The 22,591-nt window shown below is 35.5% G+C and overlaps 1 protein-coding gene across 13 annotated transcripts in view; it reads right to left on the minus strand.

Annotated features, from left to right (window-relative positions):
* Positions 1–726: 726 nt before the first annotated feature.
* MYCBP2 (MYC binding protein 2) overlaps positions 727–22,591 on the minus strand; it is a 255,017-nt gene continuing 233,152 nt past the window's right edge. For 12 of the 13 annotated variants that reach the window (XM_014859953.3, XM_070520019.1, XM_070520018.1 and 9 more), the window contains 14 exons: positions 21,427–21,693; positions 20,666–20,949; positions 19,284–19,380; positions 17,834–17,953; positions 16,108–16,209; positions 15,194–15,322; positions 14,683–14,815; positions 13,298–13,401; positions 12,128–12,316; positions 11,203–11,310; positions 9,763–9,972; positions 7,117–7,224; positions 6,318–6,483; positions 727–1,562 (listed from right to left, as the gene is read on the minus strand). In XM_014859953.3, coding sequence (XP_014715439.1) covers positions 1,447–1,562; positions 6,318–6,483; positions 7,117–7,224; positions 9,763–9,972; positions 11,203–11,310; positions 12,128–12,316; positions 13,298–13,401; positions 14,683–14,815; positions 15,194–15,322; positions 16,108–16,209; positions 17,834–17,953; positions 19,284–19,380; positions 20,666–20,949; positions 21,427–21,693 — 2,133 coding nt within the window. In that variant the 3' untranslated portion in view covers positions 727–1,446. The remainder of the gene's footprint in view (positions 1,563–6,317; positions 6,484–7,116; positions 7,225–9,762; positions 9,973–11,202; positions 11,311–12,127; positions 12,317–13,297; positions 13,402–14,682; positions 14,816–15,193; positions 15,323–16,107; positions 16,210–17,833; positions 17,954–19,283; positions 19,381–20,665; positions 20,950–21,426; positions 21,694–22,591) is intronic. The other variant, XM_014859964.3, reaches the window with a different exon arrangement.

Raw genomic sequence — 22,591 nt, forward strand, 5'->3', positions numbered from 1 at the left:
TTTCTCACAAATGCAATAAATGTCATTAAGATCATGGATAGTAACAAATTATATATTTTCAAAAATGGGAATTTAGAATAAAACTGATCAAAACTTTTGTCAGTCTCGTGAAATAAATATAATCTGATTTACGATGAGTCATAAATCAACAATTTGTCAATTTCATGAGTTAACTGAAAAAAGAGCTACTGAAATACACTGTAGTCTATAGTAGATAAAGAAAACACTAGTGAATTTGTTAATTGTTTTATAAAAGTTCAAAAAGGAGTTGGTTAATAAGATGGAGGTTGGTCAATATCCTAAAAGTTTTCTTCTGTCTTTGGCATATGTCTGTTTATGGATAAAAATAAATATATATATATATTTCTACCCAGTGTAATTACTATTCCAACATTTACTTCCTCTTTTTTTTCCCTTCCCAAAACCCCAGTGCATGGTTGTAAGTCCTTCTAGTTCTTCTGTGTGAGCTGCCATAGCATGGCAAACGGCAGATGGGTGGTTGTGAGGCTGGGAAACGAACCCAGGCCACCGAAGCAGTGAGGACGCTGAACTTTAACCACTGGGCTCATCACGGCTGGCTCTACTTCATTACTCTTATTTTCCCTAACAGTTCTGAAAGTTATCACTGTGCTGTGGTAGTAAATTTCTTTCCAAGGAAAATTGGATGGAGTTTTTTTAGACTTTAAAAGTATTTAAATTTTGTTTTTCAAGCAACACCATACACAATTGTTAGACTTTATCACTGTATAAAAATGTACAGTGGTTTATTGACATGTACATTCCAATATGTTTACAGCTGCAAGATAATGAGGCACACTCAGTATTGCACTTCATTAAAATTTCAGGCTCAAACTTAACCTAGAAGTTTAAATGAAACTGCATTTGTAATTTAGTAATTCTTATACAGGACAAACATTGATATCTTTATATACAGTGTGATACTTATTACATTTATATGCCGTCCTAACACAATTTTTTTTTTTTAAATAACAGTCTAGGAAATAAACCAGAATATTCCTTTTTTTATCCCCACCCGTGATGCAATTGTACAGGATTACAAAAAGGTAGTATACAATAAACAATGATTATTTTTCTTTTTTGCTTGAAAGCCAGCATCATTCTTAGTCCATAGGTATGGCAATTCTTTTATATCAATTATCTATAAATGTCCAATGCTTCACAGGCCAATGACGGTAATGGCCACATGCAAACACCTCACAAGTTTGATGTCTTGGTTCAAAAGAAGATAAACCGAAATAATGGGGAAACTTTCCATAGCAAGAATTATGTACATGGTATTTGGCATCCTTCTTGCACTGTGAATGGTTCATTTTCATGGATGTAAAAATGGTCCCGTCCTTATCCTGAGCAGAGTTTAAACTTCATCACATCCGCTTGGGGGATGAAGGCAACTTTTCTCTCCGTAGACAAAGGAATCTGAGTGTTCTAAAAAGTGTGAGCATTTCTGCACACTCCACAACCCAGTGCAAACTCTTCCCCGGTGGGTGGATGAACAACATGGAGTGGACATTCAGTTCCTTCCAACTGTTTGCCTTTGGGACCTGTATAAATTTTGAAGGAGGCAAAAGAATGTAATTGAAAAAAAAATACACACATAAAAACCTAATGTAAATATACATCACCGAAAAGTTCTTCAAAGAAATAACATGACTATGGTTATGCAAATATAAAATCAAAACATTATCTTTTCTTCTAACCACAAAAGTAAAAACGTTCACCGTAAAAAATTCAACATTCCAGATATATACAACAGAAGAAGGGACAGGGTCCCTCACCCACAACACCCTGCCCAGAGATAACTACGATGAGCTACAGATCTTTTTCTATTAATAAATGAATTAGATACATCATCTGAAAACAAAGAGCAATGAACAAAAATCTCTCAGTTTAGCCTAGCAGAAAATTATTCTGGATGAGAACATATGGGGACTTTATATAGAATGTTATCCTCCAGGTAAAATCAAATTTAAGTGTAAATAGGCCATGTTACCCTTCTACCTTCTGTGAAGAAAAAGCACAATTGGTAAAATGGGAAGAATGATTACAGTCATGTGTTTCAGTCAACAATGGCCCACATATACGATGGTGGTCCCCTAAGATTAGTACCATAGAGCCTAGGTGTGTAGTAGGCTATACCACCTAGGTTTGTGTAAGTGCACTCTATGATGTTCACACAACATCGCCTAACGATTCATTTCTCAGAACGTATCCCCACCAGTAAACAATGCCTGACTGTATTAGTGTTATTTTAAAAAGTATTTGAAGGGAGATTAGTAGAAAAATGAAAATTAATCAGCTTAAAAATGTGAATGGTAAAATAATATAAAATGTAATAATCTGGAAGAAACACTTTGGGGAAGATAAAAATTTGTGGATATTAATCAAAATAAACTAGGCTTAAAAATGTATGAAAAACTATACTTTTCTATTTTTTTAAAAGACTTGCTATGCTAATGTGCTTCGTGTCATGTGTTTCATATTATTTAAAAAGGATTTTTAACTCCTCTATAAGCGAAGAGCTTTACTGTGTAGGGAATACAGGCTGGGCTCATACTTGAATGCAGAGTCCTTATTAACAGCAGAGGGAGGAATACAACTATGCCTTCATTTCCTACAGCTAGTTTCCAAAATAATTAATGTAAATTTTGATTTTGTTTGAGAGAAAACTATCATGACATCGGATGAAATGAGCTTATCCAGATCAATGGGGAATGAGATCTCATTTAAATTACCTCTTCCAGATTTAAAAACTTCTGTGACGTTAAAAAAGCAAAACACGAGGGATAAAAGGTTAGTATTTAAGAAGCTCTTAGCCTGGCATATATAAATACTCAATAAATGTTAAGCTGTTATTACGATTCCTGAACAAGAACACACTATGGCCTGATCTAGAGGAATAAAAAGTTTCGTATAGGAGTAAAACCAAGGCGTGAACGGAAATATCAAACCGAAGACAGCTGATCTCAGGGGGAGAAGTCAACCGCTGGTTCCAGTTAACAGACACAAGGATGGCAGTTAGTGCTGCCTCAGATAAATGCAGGCATGTGACCCCAGGATGGGTCAAGGTGGGAGCACACCAGAGGTTTGTTAGGAAGGTGATTATTCCTGTTATAAAGTATATCAGTATCTCATCCTCAAATCATACTACACACTGATACTCTGCCTGCCCCCCAGTGGCTGGGGGAGAGTGGTCAGGACGGGGACACTCAATGGTGGAACTAGCTGAGGCACGCAACACCATCAATGGTGGCTCCTGCAAACTGCAGCCCTTGCGCTTCTTCAGGGAAAAAATAAATGGTCATTTATTCAGCAAATATTTACTGAGTGCCTAACAAATGAATGGTGTTATGTTAGATGCTTGGGATTTAAAGATGGATGTATATGGCCCCTATCTTCAAGGAGTTCATAATCTAACGTTATGCTAAAAAATAAAAAACACCTGCAGACATTTGAGTGCTTATTATTGAGGCACTGTTCTAGTGTGTGAACCCTCTTAATCTTCTCTCAGTCCTAGAGGCAGGAAATAGCCCCATCTTGCAGATAAGGAAACTGAGGCAAAGTTACCTTAATTTTTCTGATTCTTAAATTCCTCATCTTTAAAATAGGCACAACAATATCTAACTCACAGGGTGCTGTGAAGATTAAATATCCTGGCTCAAGAAGGTGGTCAAGAAATATTTTAGAAAGGAATGGATAGAGGGATTATCTACTTCAATTTCTTAATCTGGACTCTTGTCCTCATCCATCTATTAAAAATTAGAATTAATGGGTTGACAACGGTTAGAGAATGATCCTTCCGTCCTTGTAAGTAGGCTGCATGGCCATCTTCCCTGCTGATTTCACTGTGGGGTCTCCTTTAATTCTCTTCCAATTCTCTAAATGATCAGATGAGTTGGAGGAATGTGTGAGGCTGGGAGAGCACACCTCAATCTTGATCTGAGGCCAGTTATTTAACCTCTCTAAGGCCTTAATTTTCCATTTGTGAACGTGGGGATAATACTATCTACCTTGTAGGTTAGAAAAATTAGGTGAGGAAAATATATGTAAAAATACCCAGGATCAACGTCAGTTCCTTCTTCTGCCTCTCCCTAACTCCTTTCCCGCCTCATTCCTGTAATTCACAACTGTTTAAAGGACAAAGTCCTTTTTGTTGGCTGACCGGGACGATCAGGTGAATGTATGAGGAGAAGCGTTGACGGTCCTCTTTCAGTGACTACCCCGCTAACTTCCTTAAAGTTTTCAGTGTTTTTTTGTTTGCTTTGTTTTTTAACATAGAAGAAACTTGCTTTCAATAAGTAAAATTTGGATTTTCCTTGACTACACTGCTTGCCTCTACACTTTCTCAACTAGAAGCTGGTTATCTCCCAAGCTCCTCCACGTCATAAGGCCAGGAAGCAAGACTGACTTTCCTGGTTGCCATTAATTTCCAGACCACTAACCTCCAACTTTCACTCAATAATCCCTCTTCCCCTGAAGCTAAAACACTGGCCCCTTTTCACTCCCTTTTTTGCTGACCTCCAGCTCCCCACTCTCCTCCTGCTAATCATGGCTCACATCTCCAATCTGGCTATTATCTTAAACCTTCTGGCCTCACAGTATTCTGATCTTGCTTCTTTCAAAGTCCACCACTTCTATTTTTTTAAAAAAAAAAGTTTTCAGAGGAGGAACAATACAACAATATCTATTAGACATGAGCAAAGAGCAAAAAGTAGCCATACTTAAAAAATCTGATTTATCTTATCTTTGGTTTTGAATTGATAGTATATTTCACATGGTTTAAAAATTACAATGTTAAAAAATTTTACACAATAAGAAGTCACCCTCCCCCTTCTCTACCCCATCTTCCCTTTTTCCCCAATAGTTAATCAATTTTATTAATTTCTTACATATCTTTCCAGTTTTTTAATGCAAATATAAACAAATGAGTATATATACTGATTTCTCCCTTTCTTACAAAAGGTGACATACAAGGTATACTATATATGCCTTGTTCTGTAACTTGATTTTTCATTTAACACTATCCCTATAGATCTTTCCCTATCAGTACATACAAACTCCATCCTCAGTCATCTTCATTTTCTTAATGGTGCATAGTATTTAGTGTTTAACCAACCTCCTACTGGATACTTGCATTGTTTACAAATTTTATTATTACAAGCATGATGCAATCAATAACCTGGTGTATTTGCCCTTTTTATTTCCTTCACATATGTAGGTATATCCCCAGAAGTGGGATTGTGGAACACTAGATGTATTTGAATTTTGAGAGACATGTTAGGGTTTGACCATTTGCACTCTGACAAGCCATGGATGAGAGTGTGTGTTTCCCAGCTTTACAACACTGCATATTGCGGCATGTGTACTTGTATACGTATTTTCACTAATTTCAGATATAGCTCATATAAACTTCTCTTTGATGGCCCCATTTGCCTCTCCTTCTACTTCTCTCACTTCTGTTAAGCCTAGTATTCCACCTCACTGTCATCCCCAGCTTCCTGACCTTTTCCAATTTTTTGAGTATCTTTTTGGCTTCATATTCATTTTTTCTCAGCCTGACCTCCACAATCATTTCTCCTATATTCTCAGTGGCTTCTTTAATTCTCTTGGCTTTATAATTCTCACACACTGCCAATTCCCAGCCATTCTAGATCACACCACTTGTACATTTTATGGCACTAGTTCTAGGCTTCTTAAATAAAAAAAAAAAAAACCCACGAAATCCCTTTAAATGGTTCTGTTATCAATTTACAATTTCAAACTTCACATGCCCTTTAGTGCTGAACAGCAACCCTTTTAATAATCTTAGCTGACTGCCTTCTCATTCTGCAAGCAGTCTGCTCCATTATAGGTCCTCACCCCTCACTCATGATGATGATCTTACTTTCTACTTCACTTACAAAGTCAAAAGTCAGAAGCTTACAAGGGCCAAGGGATTCCCTCTGATTCTTTAGATAGGTTTTTTTTTTAGGAAGATGAGCTAACATCTGCTGCCAATCCTCCTCTTTTTGCTGAGGAAGACTGGCCCTGAGCTAACATCCGTGCCTATCTTCCTCTACTTTATATGTGGGATGCCTACCACAGCATGGCCTGCCAAGAGGTGTCATGTCCGCACACCGGTGAACCCCGGGCTGCCCAAGCGGAATGTGGGAACTTAACCGCTGCGCCACCAGGCCAGACCTCTTTAGATAGTTTGAACTGGGTTTCTGCCACTTGAAACAAAGTGTTCTCATGTGACCATTAAATAAAACTAGATACCATATACATCATAATCATATTTAAAAATATTAAAAGCATACCTGCAGGACAGTGTGGTAGTTCTTCCTTAGGAATGCTAGTCATTCTTTGAAAATCATCATGACAAGCATTACAAAAATGTGTTGTTCCAAAACAGAAAAAGACAGCCACTGAACAGCAGTAGCGACATTTATATTCCAAAAAGTCTGTGCCATGTTTTGGACACATCTATAGCAAAAGAAAATAGATAGACACAAGATTATAGCGAGTCTTTTTTAATTATACTTAAGATGGTCATATATATAGCTCAGTGATTCATACTTTTGAGAGTATACATACCTCTTAAAACTGATTGAAAAACTGACGATACATCCATTAAAAAAATTAATGAATGAATACGTGGCTTTGCATAACATGTCCTGACAAATCCCCAAGTTCTAACCCCAGCTCCATCATAACCAATCTTATTTAATAAGCTAGCCACTTAATTTCCTTGTGAATGTTTTCTGTCCGCCAAATTGAAAATTAATATTTCACTTGTCTCATAGATGTACTATAAAGATTTCAGTGAAGAGGGGAAAACATAAAAGTGTGACTGCAGGTTTAAGAAAGTGAAATAAGTAAATTTACTACTTATTTTCATGAGAGACAAAATTATAAAATACAAATACCATCCGAAAGAAATAATATACATGAAACAATTTGGAAAAGTATATACTGCCATACAAACACCAGAAAACACTGGGGAAAAAGTCTGCTATACCATTCCCACCATATTGGTTATGTTATTATTAACAAAAAAATAGAAGTTTAACATTTAAGGTTTTTAAACTGTCCTTTCTAATAAAGTATTCTGCCCACCTGAGCTCTGGACACATCAGAACAGGCACCACAAATGAGCTCTCTGGGATCATAATCATCTCCTTGTCCAGCCTCGGCATCACAGCGAGCTTCGCCACCAAAATATGCCTGTGGAGAAAACATATTTATATTATAGCAGGAAAAAGGAAAACTCTGCCATGGGAGATCCAGTATGGATGGAGTGGAAGTAAGATCAAGAGGCCTTAGGAAGTATTACTGTCTATTAGACACTCCCTGGCAATGCCAAGTGGATGCTCACTTTGCTGCCTGTAGGGCAGATCAGAGTAAGAGAGAAAGCTACTTCAATTCTGGGATGGATTCATTACAGAATCATTACAGTAGGAAGTTCAAACATTGTACTGTCAAAGCAAAATAACAAAAAAAACTGTATAAGATTTCAAATAAATATCAATAATAGGATATTAAGTAGTAAAGAGAAACTATGCTTTTTCAGGGCAAAGTTTAGTTTTTCTCATTTTGAAATATTAAATAACATATTCCCTTCTACTGCTTTAAAAAGTATGCTTAGAAATTTCCAAATTTTAATACTACAGAAAAAAATATGCCTAAAATAAATATTAGTACAGAATTATAATCCTGAGGCTAATGAGAAAGAAAAAATCAGTTTTGATCATATAAAAATCTTCAAAAAGGAAAGGAAAGTTTGGCAATTCTGTTCAGAATACTGCTCATACTCAGAAAGCTACATTAATTGCAGGAACTCAACAGCATCCAATGTAGATACTTGAATAAACGAAATTATCATGATAGATGATTTATCTCTATTTGCTCTGGGCACAAAATAAATGAGGCCAGTTGTAGCTGGGGCAATCTGCATAGCCAAAAAGCTATGTCCATAATTGGCGATAAACCAGATGAGTCAAGATAAATCTATTATCTATACTAGAAAAACAGGTCAAAAGATAGGCTCCATTGATACAGACATTATAAATGGTTGTCCACCAGCTAAATCCAGCCTCAGAAATATTTCATTTATCCTGGGGCCTATTCTAGCTGTTTCAATTTTCTCGATTCTCTGCCTGGCTTTCTGGACATTTGACTGTCATCCCTGTGATGACAACAATATTCATTTATGATGTTTAGTATACTAAACACAATAAATAATATTTTATTATTTGTAACAATACAAGTTTCACAAATGCACACTATTGGTCTTTCCTTGGGTGTATGCATATTTGTCTGCATTTCTGGCTATCATCTATCTCTTTAGCCTTCCATTCATTATCTGTTTTTTTTTCGGTTACCTTGGGAGACTATGCACCTTTCATTTATTGATTCCTTCAATCATTTATTCATTCTCTAATAAACTTAGTGTTTAATGACAGAGAAATGAAAAAAGTCTTTGTCCTCATGGATCTTATCAAGTGGGGCAGACAGACAAGTGAACCAGTAATCATAATGCAGAATAATGAGTGCTAGGATGGATGTGTGCAAGATATCAAAATTGTGTGGTGGTGGTGGAGAGGCATAGGCACCTCAGAGAGGAGGTGAGACCTGAGCTGGATCTGAAAGTATGATTGGATAGATTTGACTATGCATATGAGCACGTGTGTGCAGGCAGGTGGCAGGTGAGAGTGAAATGCAGAGCAGCTGGTAGAGAAGAGCATTCTGTGAAGAGAAATAGCCTACATGATGGCAAGGAGGTGTCAGTGAGTGAGCAAACATGGCCAAGTTTGGGGAATTGCAAGTTGTTCAGTATTTTGTAGCATGGGGCACAAATGGTAGCATATCAGAAGATGAGACTGGAGAGGTGGACAGGGCTACAGAAGAATAACATAATCACATTGAGATCTATATTAATCTACTAGTAGCAGCGTAAGTATAAAGGATGGAATAGAGAGGGAAGGGGCTCCACACAGGAGCTCAGTAACAAGGCTACTATAATTAACAGAGAAAATGATTAGGGCTGCCAAAGATGTAAGAGAAAGAAAAAAATTGAGAGATTTGAAGACAGAATTGACAGGTCTTAGTAAATAAAGACTGGAGATTGAGAGAGTCATAGTTGATGACGGTAATACTGGACACGTGGACTTTGAAGTATCTGTAGGAAATACAAACGTCTGGTAGGCAGTTAGATATCTGTATGTAAATCTCAAAAATTCTGGAAGGTCAGAACAGTATAGGTGGTAGGCGAAGGCATGGATGTACAGAGGTCACCAAAGATGAGGTATTATGAGGCAAGAATGGAGTGCTGGGGAAACAGATATGTCAGGGGTAGGCGAATGAAAAGGAACTCTTTGAGGGAGTTCAAGACAAATCACCAGAAAGGAAGGAGGTTCTCCTGGGAACCAAGGAAGTGAGAATTTTAAGGAGGGAATAGTCAAAAGAATCAAGTATGAGAAATTTATTCAAGAACCAACTGGATTCGGCAAACAGGAGGTTATTACTGATGAGAAATGGCTTGTGTACAGAAATACTTCATGTTTTAGAAATAGTTTATATGGGTTAAAAAGAATCTTAAAACAAATTAAGTAAATAAATTCAACTTGAATCACAGTACCAAGCTTTCTCATTTTTAACTTCAGACATGCATAAGAATAATTGCCTATCACTATATAATTCAACTCCTTAATCACATCCGTAATCTCTAGTTCTTAAAAGTTCTTAGTATAATTTATAGCATACCTTTCTGCATTTGTAGCAGACATAATATGCATATCTATTCATGGCATAGCCAGCGGGGTCATTATAAAATCTCACACCAGGAGTTGTGATAGCTTCACTCTTATGAAGACCTTCATATTCCAATCTCATTAAGGCTTTTCTTCTGACATCCTCATAGAGTTCTTTTATTGGATCAAGCAGGTCTTTTAATACTATATGATTTATTTTGTTCTGAAATTAAAAAAATGATCACTCTTTAATGGAATCATTTATTAATTAATTCAACAAACATTTAGTGTGCACGTAAGTGCTAAGCACTGTGCTAGGAGATAACCAAACATTTTCTAAAACAAAAATGCCATTTAAAAATAATCTTGTGAAGTTCTTACAAGCCCATATTTTTCCAAGACAGGAAAAATGGGGGCAAGTGGGGCAAGAGCATGAAAATTCCATTTTATTAGCTTCATATTCCTGAGTATGAAATATATCTCCTGTTGCCTTAGCCATTCTGGGGATAGAAGGTTACCTTGCTACCACAAATAAGACACACTCCCTCTGTGCATGCATGTGTGTGTATTTTGGTTCCTTAGGGGCAGGGTAGAACGCCAGGTGATGGAAATGTGCAGGTAATATTTTCTATACCACTTTCATGTATCATTCTCTAAACGTGACCTTTCTTTGCGGTACTATCTGAGAAGGGAGAGCAAAATACTACAATCTTTTAAATTATTTCTCAGTCTAACTAAGCAATGACTGTGTTAAGTCTTTTCATTTTATACCCTGTATACCAGTCTGTAAATCTGAGGATAAGAAAATAGGGAGAACCGAACAAAACAAAAGGGGATGAAGAATTAATAGACAACACAGTGTCAATCACATTCTTAAACAAAGGTTTTTTTGTTAATCAGTATTAGCTTGGCAAAACAACTTGCTATTTTGCATACCATCTTTGTAAAGATGTGTCAAAATGTCAAAAATTTTCTCCTTATTTTACCTAAGCTCTAAAAGATTCTGTCCTAATGGCAATGAAAGTTCAGATTTCACTCTTTAATTGCAGGTATCAGTACCTACAAGCATCAGAAACTCATTTTTCTTTTTGGTAGTCACTCATTGCCATGTCACATGATCCGAACTCTTAGGGGGTCTGAAAATAATGATGCATGCATGCATGCCCTTTAATGCATGTCTAAATGTTTACATGAATTTCCTGACACAATATGTTTAAATTAACCAACCTTTAATTGACAATTACTGTTTTGAAACACATTATAATAGATACAGGGATCTTATAATATTCTCAGGTACCACCTCGATGAGGAGAGCAGAACCTGATGGAAGCTGGTGGTAAAGAGTAAACTGCAAAGGACACTGAGAGATGCTGAACACACATTTATCTTGAAAGATAAAAGATGAAGATAAAGATGAAAATAAAAAGTAGGTCACTTCTGGTTCTTTTCATACCTTGCAAATGGGACAAGATATAAATCCAAATGTTATCCTTGGACCAAGCCATCTGTTTTCTAAAACTCGTTGACAGCACTGTAAGTGGAATACGTGACTACAGTCCAGCTTAAATAAAGAAAAGAGAAGGAGATAAGTAAATGTAATCATGATAAACACTTGAGTAACTGGCAGATTACTCAATGTAAGGTGCTACTTAAAGCAGCTAAGAGAAAAATCAAGAAACTTAGTACAATGAAATTTCAGCACTTCTCTACTATTCATGGAATGTTATAACTAGCTCTTCAGTGTCTCCCAGTTTTTGACCATTCATATATTAAGGCCATCTTATAGAGAGAAAGCTGGGTTAGGGAGAAATGTAAAATCATTCAATCTCGTATCTCACAGAACGAAGAGCAAGCTACTGAATAAAGATTTAAGATTTATTTTTGAGAATGTTCATTATCTTGGAATCACAAGAACTGAAAATATAAATAACCAACCAGTAAAAGTTATAAAAAAAGTATTTAGCAAATAGTAACTTCCATAATATTATTAATATTGTAGATGTAAGTGTATACATTATGTATAGAGGTATGTATCAGATCAATTACATAATGCTATAAACTACCATTCTGGATTTTGGAAATCAAGGAGAGAGTAGCTATTGAATAATCTAATTATTTTTTCCTCACTTATGAACATTATATACCTTCTATTGATTATATAGGCTCATACAAATCACACATTAAAGCTAAGCACACAAAATGAGTGCTTAATGAGCATAATGAGACAGAATTTGCTCTCTACTAAACTAGTAGGTATTAATGGGACATTTTCTCTCAATTATACAAAAAACATTCAATCAATTCTTTATTTGACAAGTATATTTACATTTCCCATTTTAAAATCTAGACACATTTAATACTTTAAAAGCTGAGACAACCTGAATGGCTGGTGCTGCCGAGAGTGCTTCAGTGAAACATATCATGCACATGTCATCAGCATCTTGCTTCAGCGATGTGGCATTTTTATCACAGCCATGTAGACAGGGCAGACAATGCTCTTCATTTTTAACACCTCCACAGGGATGGCCACAAGGGTGTGTCTTACTACAGGCTATCTTAGCATATTCCTGTTAAAGATGAATTACAATGGCACACAACGTATCAAAATGGCACACATCCTGGTAATTATATCCATTATATTAATTTATATTTTCCCACAGGAAATACATGTTAAGGCTAAATTACAACAAAGGAAAGTTATTTTTCTTCTTTATTTGAATATAACTTAGGATTATTCACAGAGTTCATTTTTCTTTTAATGTGATTTAAAAAAATTTTACTCCACATAAAGGGAATGCTGATAAAAAGTGAATTACAATTTTCATCTGTTATCAGGCATAGCCATGAAGCAAAAAAATTCCTGTTACAATCTCCCAATCACCACCCATCCCCTCCCCAAAATGGGAACTGGAAAAAAAAATACAGCTATCTTTTGCTATCTGGGCACAATCCAAATTCTTGTTGATTAAATTAGTAATCAAAAATATTTGGATAGCATGGAAATGTGTATAGATGTTCAGGCCTAAAGAACTTCCAGATTCTGGAATTTTATTTTAGAGAAATAAGCGAATAAAACACGTAAGAGGCAAAGAAAATGTAGTCCAAAGATTTTTAACTGCTTCTAGGCACAAAAGCAAATGTTAAATATATATGGTGATGGTAGTTGGGAAACACAAAAAAGTCTGGTTTGGGCTTGAGAGCCTTATCTGATCCATTCTCTAGCTCTGATAAAGCATTTAACTCTTTGTTTTTTCCTGATTAGCCCTGACATCAGTGCCAATCTTCCTCTATTTTATAGGTGGGTGCTGCCACAGCATGGCTGATGAGTGATGTAGGTCTGTGCCCAGGATCTGAACCCGCAAACCTGGGCTACCAAAGTGGAGCACACAGAACTTAACCACTATGCCACGGGGCTCGCCCCAGCATTTAACTCTTGATATATTTAGAAAATTGAGTGATGCTGAGCTGGAACTCTTATTAATATGAAGTGAAGGTGTCATGAGGGAATGCGTGCTATTCCTTACTGGGTGGTCTGCCTGTATACTCACCTGGCAATCTGCATCAGAACAAACACTGCCAACAGCAGATAACTCTGTTCCACTCCTGGAACCACAGAAGCGACATGCTTCTGAGCTACTGGTTGTGGGTTTGCCTAGGTTCAAGCAGAACAAGAGGAATCCTCCTTAAGGATATATTTTCTACACATTTTAATATAACTAATTAAAAAACAATAACAAGAAGCCACGCCACGTTTGTATCAGTTGGGAAATCAGCCTGGCAGTTCTACAGCTGAAGGGTTGCAGCGGCCCTAATTACACAGTAAATAATTACACAAAAAAAGGGATAAGAAACTAAAGATCTATCCAAAGCCAAATAAATTAACTGATTTATTTACACTTTTTTAGTAAAAAGAAATAGACTAGACTTCTAGTAAATATAGCAGCTTGAGCAGATATGGCAAGCCCCTCACTATAAAGCACAATACCATACAAAATATAACAACAAAAATTAAATAAAAATACACAGAAGAAAGGGAAACATTTAAGTAACTTTCTATAATAACAATATTACAAGACATAGGAGAAAACTTATCATCAGAGAACATGAAACTTCAAAGACAGAAGAATTAACACCCAAGGAACTAGAGATAGAGCAATTTGAAAAGGACTTTAAATATGTGTGAAATAGTTAAAGAAGGAACAGAATCCATAAAACCAGAATAGAACAGGAAAAAGAACAGAAGGATTTGGAAAATACAGATCAAGTTCTTTTTTAAACATAGATACAAAAACTCTAACCATAACGGTAATACACTAAATTGAGCAATATTTATAGAAAATGGTTTTTAAAAAAGGATAGTTTATATTATGAATAATGGTTCAACATTAGAACATTTATTAATATAATATATGGCACAGACAGATTATAGGGGGAAAAAAGTCAGCTATGAGAAAAAAAATACCATGCTCTTGTAGCATGAAAAGTTACCTGTATTTAGAGTTACATTTGTTCAGGTTTACACCTAATTCCAACATGAGACATTTGTGTTAGTCAGACAAATGGCAGACTACAGAGATGCCGTAAATTGAGGATTTGTAAGATTCCCTGTAACTTTAAGCTGGGAATATGCCAGACTTTAGAAAAAAAGTCAAAATGAAAAACCACGTTTTGGAGATAAAATGACTTGCCCAAAGTCACACAGCTTGTTAGTGGCAAACCAGGTTTCCTGACTTTTAGTCTAATGCTCTTTCTACCATAGAACTTTGTCTAGTAAATATAATAATATAGACAGTGATCAATGATGTCATAACCACTTATCAGAATACACTCAAAATTATTCACATTAAATAATTAAACATCTAGTTTAATTATAATCAGTACGCAGGGTTCAATCTTTTTTTTAAGGGACGGTTCAATCTTGAATCTTTTTTACCTGTGTGTTCTCGGAATTCCACCATTGCCTTCATTGTTTTAGAATCTGCTAGTGCCATCAACCAGAACAATTTGGTTCTACCACAACCTTCATGAAGGTCAACCTTTATAGCTTCTTCTTCTTCTTTGAAGACCTATAGCATCATCAAAGAAAAGGGAAAAGTATATTTATCTCCCTGAAAGACGAAGTATAAATTTTAATTATTCAATAACAATAATAATGGCTTTTATTTACTAAGCACACTAAGAAGTTCCAGATATTTCCAATCTTCTCTTTCATCTTCACAACAGCCCCATTTCATAAATTTAGAAACTGAGTCTCACACAGGTTAAACAATTTGCTTGATTTACACAGTTGATAAGCTAGACAGTTGGGAACTCCACGGAGGTCTTTGATTCCAAAGTCCATTTTTTCCCATTACACCAAGCCTCCTTCCACATTTATTTCAAAATTTATTGTATATAGTCTATGTTCCAGATACTGTTCTGCATGTACAGACAGAAACCGTCACCTGTCTCTGATGAGTTTTGGTTCGCCGATGAAGATGGAGGAATCTGTCACAGTCAGTACATAAATTTCCACATACATTGCATAAAATGATCGCAGCAGTTTCACCATCATCATGGTTATCACACATGGGCTAAAATAAGACATTTCCATTTGTTATATTAGATTAAGAAGAAAGTCTCAAGTACTCATACAAATTGAATATAATTTACTTACAACAATGAGACTATTATGCTGAACTGAAGTCTATGAAGAATTTAGAATCTGAACACTAAACAGAATTATGGCAAGTGTACTTAACTAAAAATCTCTCAAAACCCTCAATTCAGTGATTAATGTGCTATGCAGGTTTAATGATAAATAAACACATATATTTTGCTTAGTGACTTAAGAAAACTTCTCCCCATTATATTCAAACATTGTGTATGCTAAATGAATAAATGATTCATTTTTGAAACTTGAACGTTAATAAGGAAATGCTGAAAGCACCTAAAGTCTTTCCTTCCAGTGAACTTCGGGATTTCTATCAAAACTGCTTTAAGTACATTTGTGAATAAATGGTAATGTCATGTTGCCTCTCTTAACTGCTTTATTTTCTTCTTACCATAAGATGGATTACAATTTAGTACAAAATCTAGAAATAGAATCAAAGTCTGGCTAAAAACACATTTTGATATGATGCAAACGTGACTCAGAGAAGAATGGGCAAGCTTTTTATATAATTAAAGCCCCTCATCTACTATGGAGAGGGGATCCCAAGTGAGACAGGTTTGTAAGATGAACTTGGGCAATGTGACACAATTTTTCAAGAGTTCCACTAATTGTGTATTTTGACTTGCAGGGTGTTTTTTAAAGCCAAGCTAAAGCTTACCAGAAAGTAAAACAAGATAAATTTTTATAAAATAATTTTGATCTCACCATTTGTTTTTGTTGTCCATCCTTTCCCATCCATCTCCCTGAGGAGAGACGATCTACATGGTCCTGATCAAGAACACACAGTGATGCTAGAGCAAGCCAGAGCTGTTGAAAGGAAAGACTGTTACAAGTGAATTTTTAGGAAAGATTTAAAAAACACTGACTGCCTGGCACATGATAGCAGCTTAATAAATGCCAGCTAAACTTGAAAATACACAGCTACCTTGTGGCACTCAAGTTTTCCTGATGTGCTACCAGGCACACACGCTCACTGCAGTATGTGCCACGCACATAGTAGCACTCAAATATTTACTGAGTAAAGGACTGTTGCTCTGATGAACCATTCTGTTTTCTACCTGACATATAAAATTATTCTTTATTGGTCTACTGTGTAAATTATATATCAATAAATGAATTTAAATATTTAATATACCAATGCCTCCTGCAGATTTTTCCAATCTAGTGTTGTCTGCCTGAGGCATCACATTCAAAGGAAGGTGGCAAAAATGGGTGTTTAATTTTGCGCAGTTCCCTGAGGAGTTGAGTATATATTAAATTCCTTCGGATAATAACAGTTCCTTAGAAGTCTCTGTAAGCCCCCAATCGTCTAGCACTATGCTTGTTACACTTTATCAGAAATAAGTAAATGTCTAAAAACTTTAGAAAATTGCCCTCAAAAATAGTTTAAAACTTTCTGAGGCTTAAAGGGTAAAGTTCAGTTTTATATAAAATGATACATTTCTTCATTACTGAAAAATAGAAGATAACTGTCTCAACTCTATGAGGTACATGTGAGTGTCACTGGATATGAAGAGTAAGAGAGGAAAAAACAGGGAAAGAAAAAGCAGAAAAAGAAAAAGAAAGTATGCAAGGAGAAAGGGGAGTGCAGAATGAAGGAAATGCGTGCATGGTGGGAAAGGCTTACTGTCAGAACAGATGCTTCCGAAGTCACACTCACTAGCAACAGCCCATAAATTGGCCTTTTCTGCCCTAGGGAAATACAATTTATCTTCTTTTTCAGACTTCTGAGGATTAACTTAAGCAATTTCTACCAGTATTTACTTCTTCCTGATGCTGTTACATTGCCCTGCTTCAAGGAAACCTCAAACCTCTTTTGGAAGTATATGGGACACGAAATTTAGTAGGTGAAAATTTACTGTATGTACAAATTTACATGTGAAGAAAGCAATTCCACTTCCTAAGAGATTCTGCCCTACCCCGCCCTGGGCACTCAAACTTTTTGCTTTTTAAAAGTAAGGCCCATAAATCCAGAAGTAGGCTATAGCGCTCTACTTTGGGACCATACTTTTGGGCTCTACTATATGGCCATACCAAAAGGAGTAGGGAGGGGCCTTTCCTTTGGAGGACCTTCAGTCTATCACAGCATAATGCTGACACTAAACATACTGTGGTAAGTTACAGTAAATACATTATTAGAAAGACAATACACTGACATATGGGTAATTTAGCCTTTTCTAACCAGTATATCCCTAGCTTCCTAAATAATAACAAAAACAAGTGATAAAGAACATATAGCAGTGAATATTAATAATCACCATACTTAGCTCATAATTCAAAAAAGCCTTCAAATGTTTTCAATAAATACAGTATTTGGTAAAAAAAAAAAAAAAAACCACATGGATTAAGCTAAGTTATTGATTTAAAATTGTTCAAACCTATTACTGAAAAAGAACATAGAATGACACAGGCAAATGAAACAGAAACCTACCCTAGTTGTTGCAATACACCTCACTGGAGATCTGAATTCTTCCTCCATCTTGGTCAAGGCAATGATGGTTTCTGCAATGGCATTTTTTGTCACTCGGGACCATGCTTCTGACAGATGACCCTATTGAGCAGGAGAGAATAATTTAATAAACAACCAGAAATGATTAATCATAGTAGCAAATTCTATTCTCTTAAATAACATTTCTCACCAAAAAGAAAAGATTTAATCATTAGTGAACTTTTAGATCAAGGGGCATACTTTTGAAATAAAAATCCTCTACAAGCCTAAGAAAAATTCAACTCCAGATCACTATTTTGATGATTCAAAAGAAAAGTAAATAAAAATGTAGGTTCTCAATACTCTTTTCCTGTAGAGTTCAAGGGCATTTCCTCTTACATGTAGACAAAAACATAACAGAGGTACTAAGGTGTCTATACATGAGAAATTTAAATTATGAAACCTTGTTATTTAACATGAAATTTATACAGCTAAGCTAACTGCTTTAGATGAGTATTGCTGGAACCCAAGAGCCTAAATGGGTTCAAATTATAACTACGTTAATTTGCTAACTTGATTTTTACCAAACACCAATACTACCATAGAATTTAGGTGTTCCTAAACATTTTTCCAAAGTATTTTCATCCAATGAACATATTGAGAAAGCCTACTTAAGAACTGAAAAAATTCTCCTTTTCTCTGATTGAGGAAATGTTCACACTGTTGGGAAAAGTGATAGAACTTCCTCCTTCCCCAGAATATCCTTCCTCGTCTCATATCCACATGCTACTAATCTTTTACAGGGCAGTTCAAATTCAAATTCCTTTTCCTCCAAAATGCCTGCTGTCTACTCTACCCCTCAGGAACCTATAATCCACAGTATCCTGCCCTCCTCAGGCTGGAAATATAATGGAATGTACGGAAACTAACATTACGGAGAAACCACTAAGAGCCGGGCACTCTGAGAAGTAATTCCCTTTCCTCCACATTCCCAGATCTCCCCCCAAAGCCAACATCTAAAGATAGTGGTATAGGACATTAATAAAGAAGAGAAAAGGTTTTATGAACCATGAGAACTGAAGAGAATAAGAAACTTCTACTTTGGGGAGCCCTTTTTTTCTCCCTTTAGGCTCGTGACTCAGGCTGTTTTTAGGGTTCAAAGAGCATGTTTTATTTTTTAATTTAAGTTTTAAAGTCTTGGAAAACTTTCATAACAATTCTCAAGTAAATTAATTGGGAAGCTTGAAATGAACATACTTTACACAAAGGATAAATTCACTATTAACTGAAAAGACAAATGGCACAATAGTTAACCTACTAAACAGAGCCTTTAAGTAAAGAAAATAACATGAATGTACTTCTCCTATCAATTCAGTAGAATAAGCTGCTTGTTTTACTCATCAGATTTCTACTGCACTTCCCTGACATAATGGACAGGAGGATGGGAACTTACTGCCGCCATATCCTTAATAAGTTTAATGATGATCTCTGAGATCTGGGTGGGAGTTGAGCCCTTCATCCACCAATGACTTTCACCTCGTCGGATATAACTACAAAGAAAAGTCAGCATTTGCAAACCAATCAGTGACAGTTATAAATGAATAAGATGAAAACTTATTTCAGCATGCAGGTATTTTAACTTTTTAAATGATTCAATCAATTAAAGCATTTTAAAAGAAAATTAATCAAAACATTACCCAGAATCTGTCTCTTCAACCCCCAGAGAATAGCTATTCTGACGTGTTCTTTTTCAAATATTTCTGTTTATATATAATTTTTGTAGGCATTTTCTAGAACAGTGCTATTTAAAGTATATTCCATAGACTTCAAACTATTTGTTACCAGTCCACATAGAGATGATAAAGAGCTTGCACCAGAATATGCCAACTATATCATTGAGTATACTACCATTTAGTTCACCTGACATTTTTTTTCCACTAGCAAGACTAAATGAAGGAAGTGATACATTGATTTACATTCTGGTGTTATTTGCTTAATGTCATGTATTGGCTCTTTGACTAGCATTATTCCAGATGTCTCTAATTTTTTGCTGTCACGCACAATTCTGTAACAAATATCTTTGTATATATATCTTTGTGTGCATGTATGAACATTTTTGAGGGAAACAGTTCTAGAAGTAGAATTGGTAGGTCAAAGGATATATATTTTAAATACATGATATGTTCTCAAATTGACATCCAAAAAGGCTGTAGCAATATACATTAGGTGTCACAAAAAAATGCCTATTTCTCAAAATGTTTGTCTTTTTCTCATTGATTTGTAGTCATTCTTCTAATATTACAACTAATAATTCATTGCCTACTATACCTGTGTTAAATGTTTTTTCCAAGTAAGTTGCTTGTATTTTAAAACATTTAAATTGTGCTATCAGTTAATTTACATTTTTATGTAGCCAAATCTGTGAATCTTTTCTTCTGAAACTTTTAGGTCCTGTGTTTTGTTTAAGGAGGTCTTCCCAAATTGAAGATAACAAAAATATTCTCCTATAATTCGTTCTGGTAGAGTTTTAAAAGAAATATATATAAAGCTTTAATTGATCTCAAGGTCACTTTTGTATACAGTGTGAGGTAGGGGCCTACAATTTTTTTTCTACATGAGAAGTATTCCAACATTATTCAGCAGACTTTCTTTTCCCCACTAATTCAAAATGACACTTTTATTATAAATGGCATTCTTTTTTATATACAGATCAGTCGTTTATGGCTTATAGTTGGTGAAGAAGCAGACAAGGTGGAATTTGAAATCATGTCTTAACTCTTCAAAGAGTGGCTTGCTCTGTTCTATTTTTGCACTAAAAGAGACGCAATGACAAACCTGGAATTGAAAATCATTGGAAGGGTAACTGTTGTAACTCCTTTGCCCACGGTGGTACCAGCTGTTCCTGTGATGGTGGTTCCTTTGGCTTTTAGCTGTACTGTGAGTGCTTTGGCAATGCATCCTAGAAACATGTCCAAGATACCTAGCTTATTCCAATCTCCTTTCTCTGTTGAGTGAATGATATCACTGATATCTGCTGGGGGAAGGGATTTCACTCCTATGATGCTGGCCAGCCGATTAGGGGTCACTTCAGGTAAAACTCGTCTTAGTAAGGAGGTCACCTGGTAAGAAAAATAAAAGGAACAAATTCCATTTAAAGATTGGTGTTTTAAAGTTTTCATCTGTTTAATAAGCCTAGCTGCCATTCTATGACTTTGAAAACTTTGAAAAGGATAGAAATATGATTTAAACCCTATTTTAAATTTCTCAAGTGGTAATTAACACTGCAGGGCAGCAAGAAAAAAAAAACGTGTCTTTCATTTGGTCAGGATTAAAGGAAAATTACGCTATATATCTCATGGTAATGTGACAATCAATAGCCAGGATACTCTTTATTACAACAGCACATTAGTAAAATGGAACATATCTTGCTTCTTCATATTCTCATTACAATGAGTCAAAAATAAAAAGCATGGAGTTAAAATACAATCCAAAAACTAAAACTTACAAAACAAAATAAAAATCAATACTTAAGGCCCTAAGGTGATTCCCTTTGCTAGTATAATTTTAAACAACGTTTCAGTGGTATGAGCAGTCACCTGTCTCTGGACTCGAGGGGAGGCTGTGTGGAGCAGTGAAAAGAGATCCTGGAGCAGAGTTAGTTGCTGAGCCAGATACTGCCGGCCCACGTTAGAGCCACTCAGTGCTAAAACCATTGAGAGCAGCTCAAAGCAGTAAGCATCAGAGGAGGCATCTTCATCATTGGGCTGAGAATTGGCGTTTTCTTTGCTTGATATGGCATGTTCCCATTCTTCACGAACTCTGGTAGCTTCCATGCGAATAGCCTGGACTATGTGAGCACACACCTATTTAAAAGCAACAGAAAGAAAACGTAAAAACACATTTTTAAGACCAATTTACTACTCCTAGGCTAAAAAAAAGGCAAAAAATATTAGCTGATACTCAGTTTAATACTCTTCCTCTCAGTTAATTCTCCATCATACCATTCTCTTAACTCATCTTAAAAACAATCAAGAAAAACTAATGGAACCATGATTAAAAATCTGAATATTGAAATCAACTACGGTGTAGAAATTACTGTTTTACAAGTTACCAATATCTCTGCCTGTGGTTTAAGATATCAAACAAAAACAAATTACCATATTTTATCACTTCCAAGGTACATTTTCCCTCACATTTTAACATTTCTATTCACAATGTGCTTTATAATTAATGGTATCCACAATTTAATTGGTAGCAAATTTTCTTTTTTAGTGATATATAAAATAAGAGCACATTTTATAACTGGTAGCATCTAGGATTCCATGAAATGTTCTTAAAAAGATAAAGCACAAATAAATTTATGATATTTATTTAAGAAAAGACTTAATAGTGTTGAAAGTTAAAATAACGGGCTAATTTAAAACCAATACTGTGTCTAACCTTTGAAGGGCTAACTTTTAAGTCACCCAGGCACACCACTGTCTGAACAGTCTAGTGCTGCTGTCCCACCTCCTTCTCATTAAAACATAAGCACTGATTTAGCTAATATTATAACTGCTCAGCAAAATAACAATAAAAATAATCCACCAACAAATTAAAAAAACAGTGGGAAAAGGATCACAGGAAACACAAATGAAATCTGGCATAGCTGGGTATTTGACACGAAAACGAAAACAATCTACCTGAAAATGAGAAATAACAAAGAGCAGCAAAGAAAGAAAGTTAACGTTCATAACAAAAGCTTTAAAGTGATGCAGGTAT

Source organism: Equus asinus, chromosome 11, assembly GCF_041296235.1.
Source record: "Equus asinus isolate D_3611 breed Donkey chromosome 11, EquAss-T2T_v2, whole genome shotgun sequence".
Lineage (NCBI taxonomy): Eukaryota > Metazoa > Chordata > Mammalia > Perissodactyla > Equidae > Equus > Equus asinus.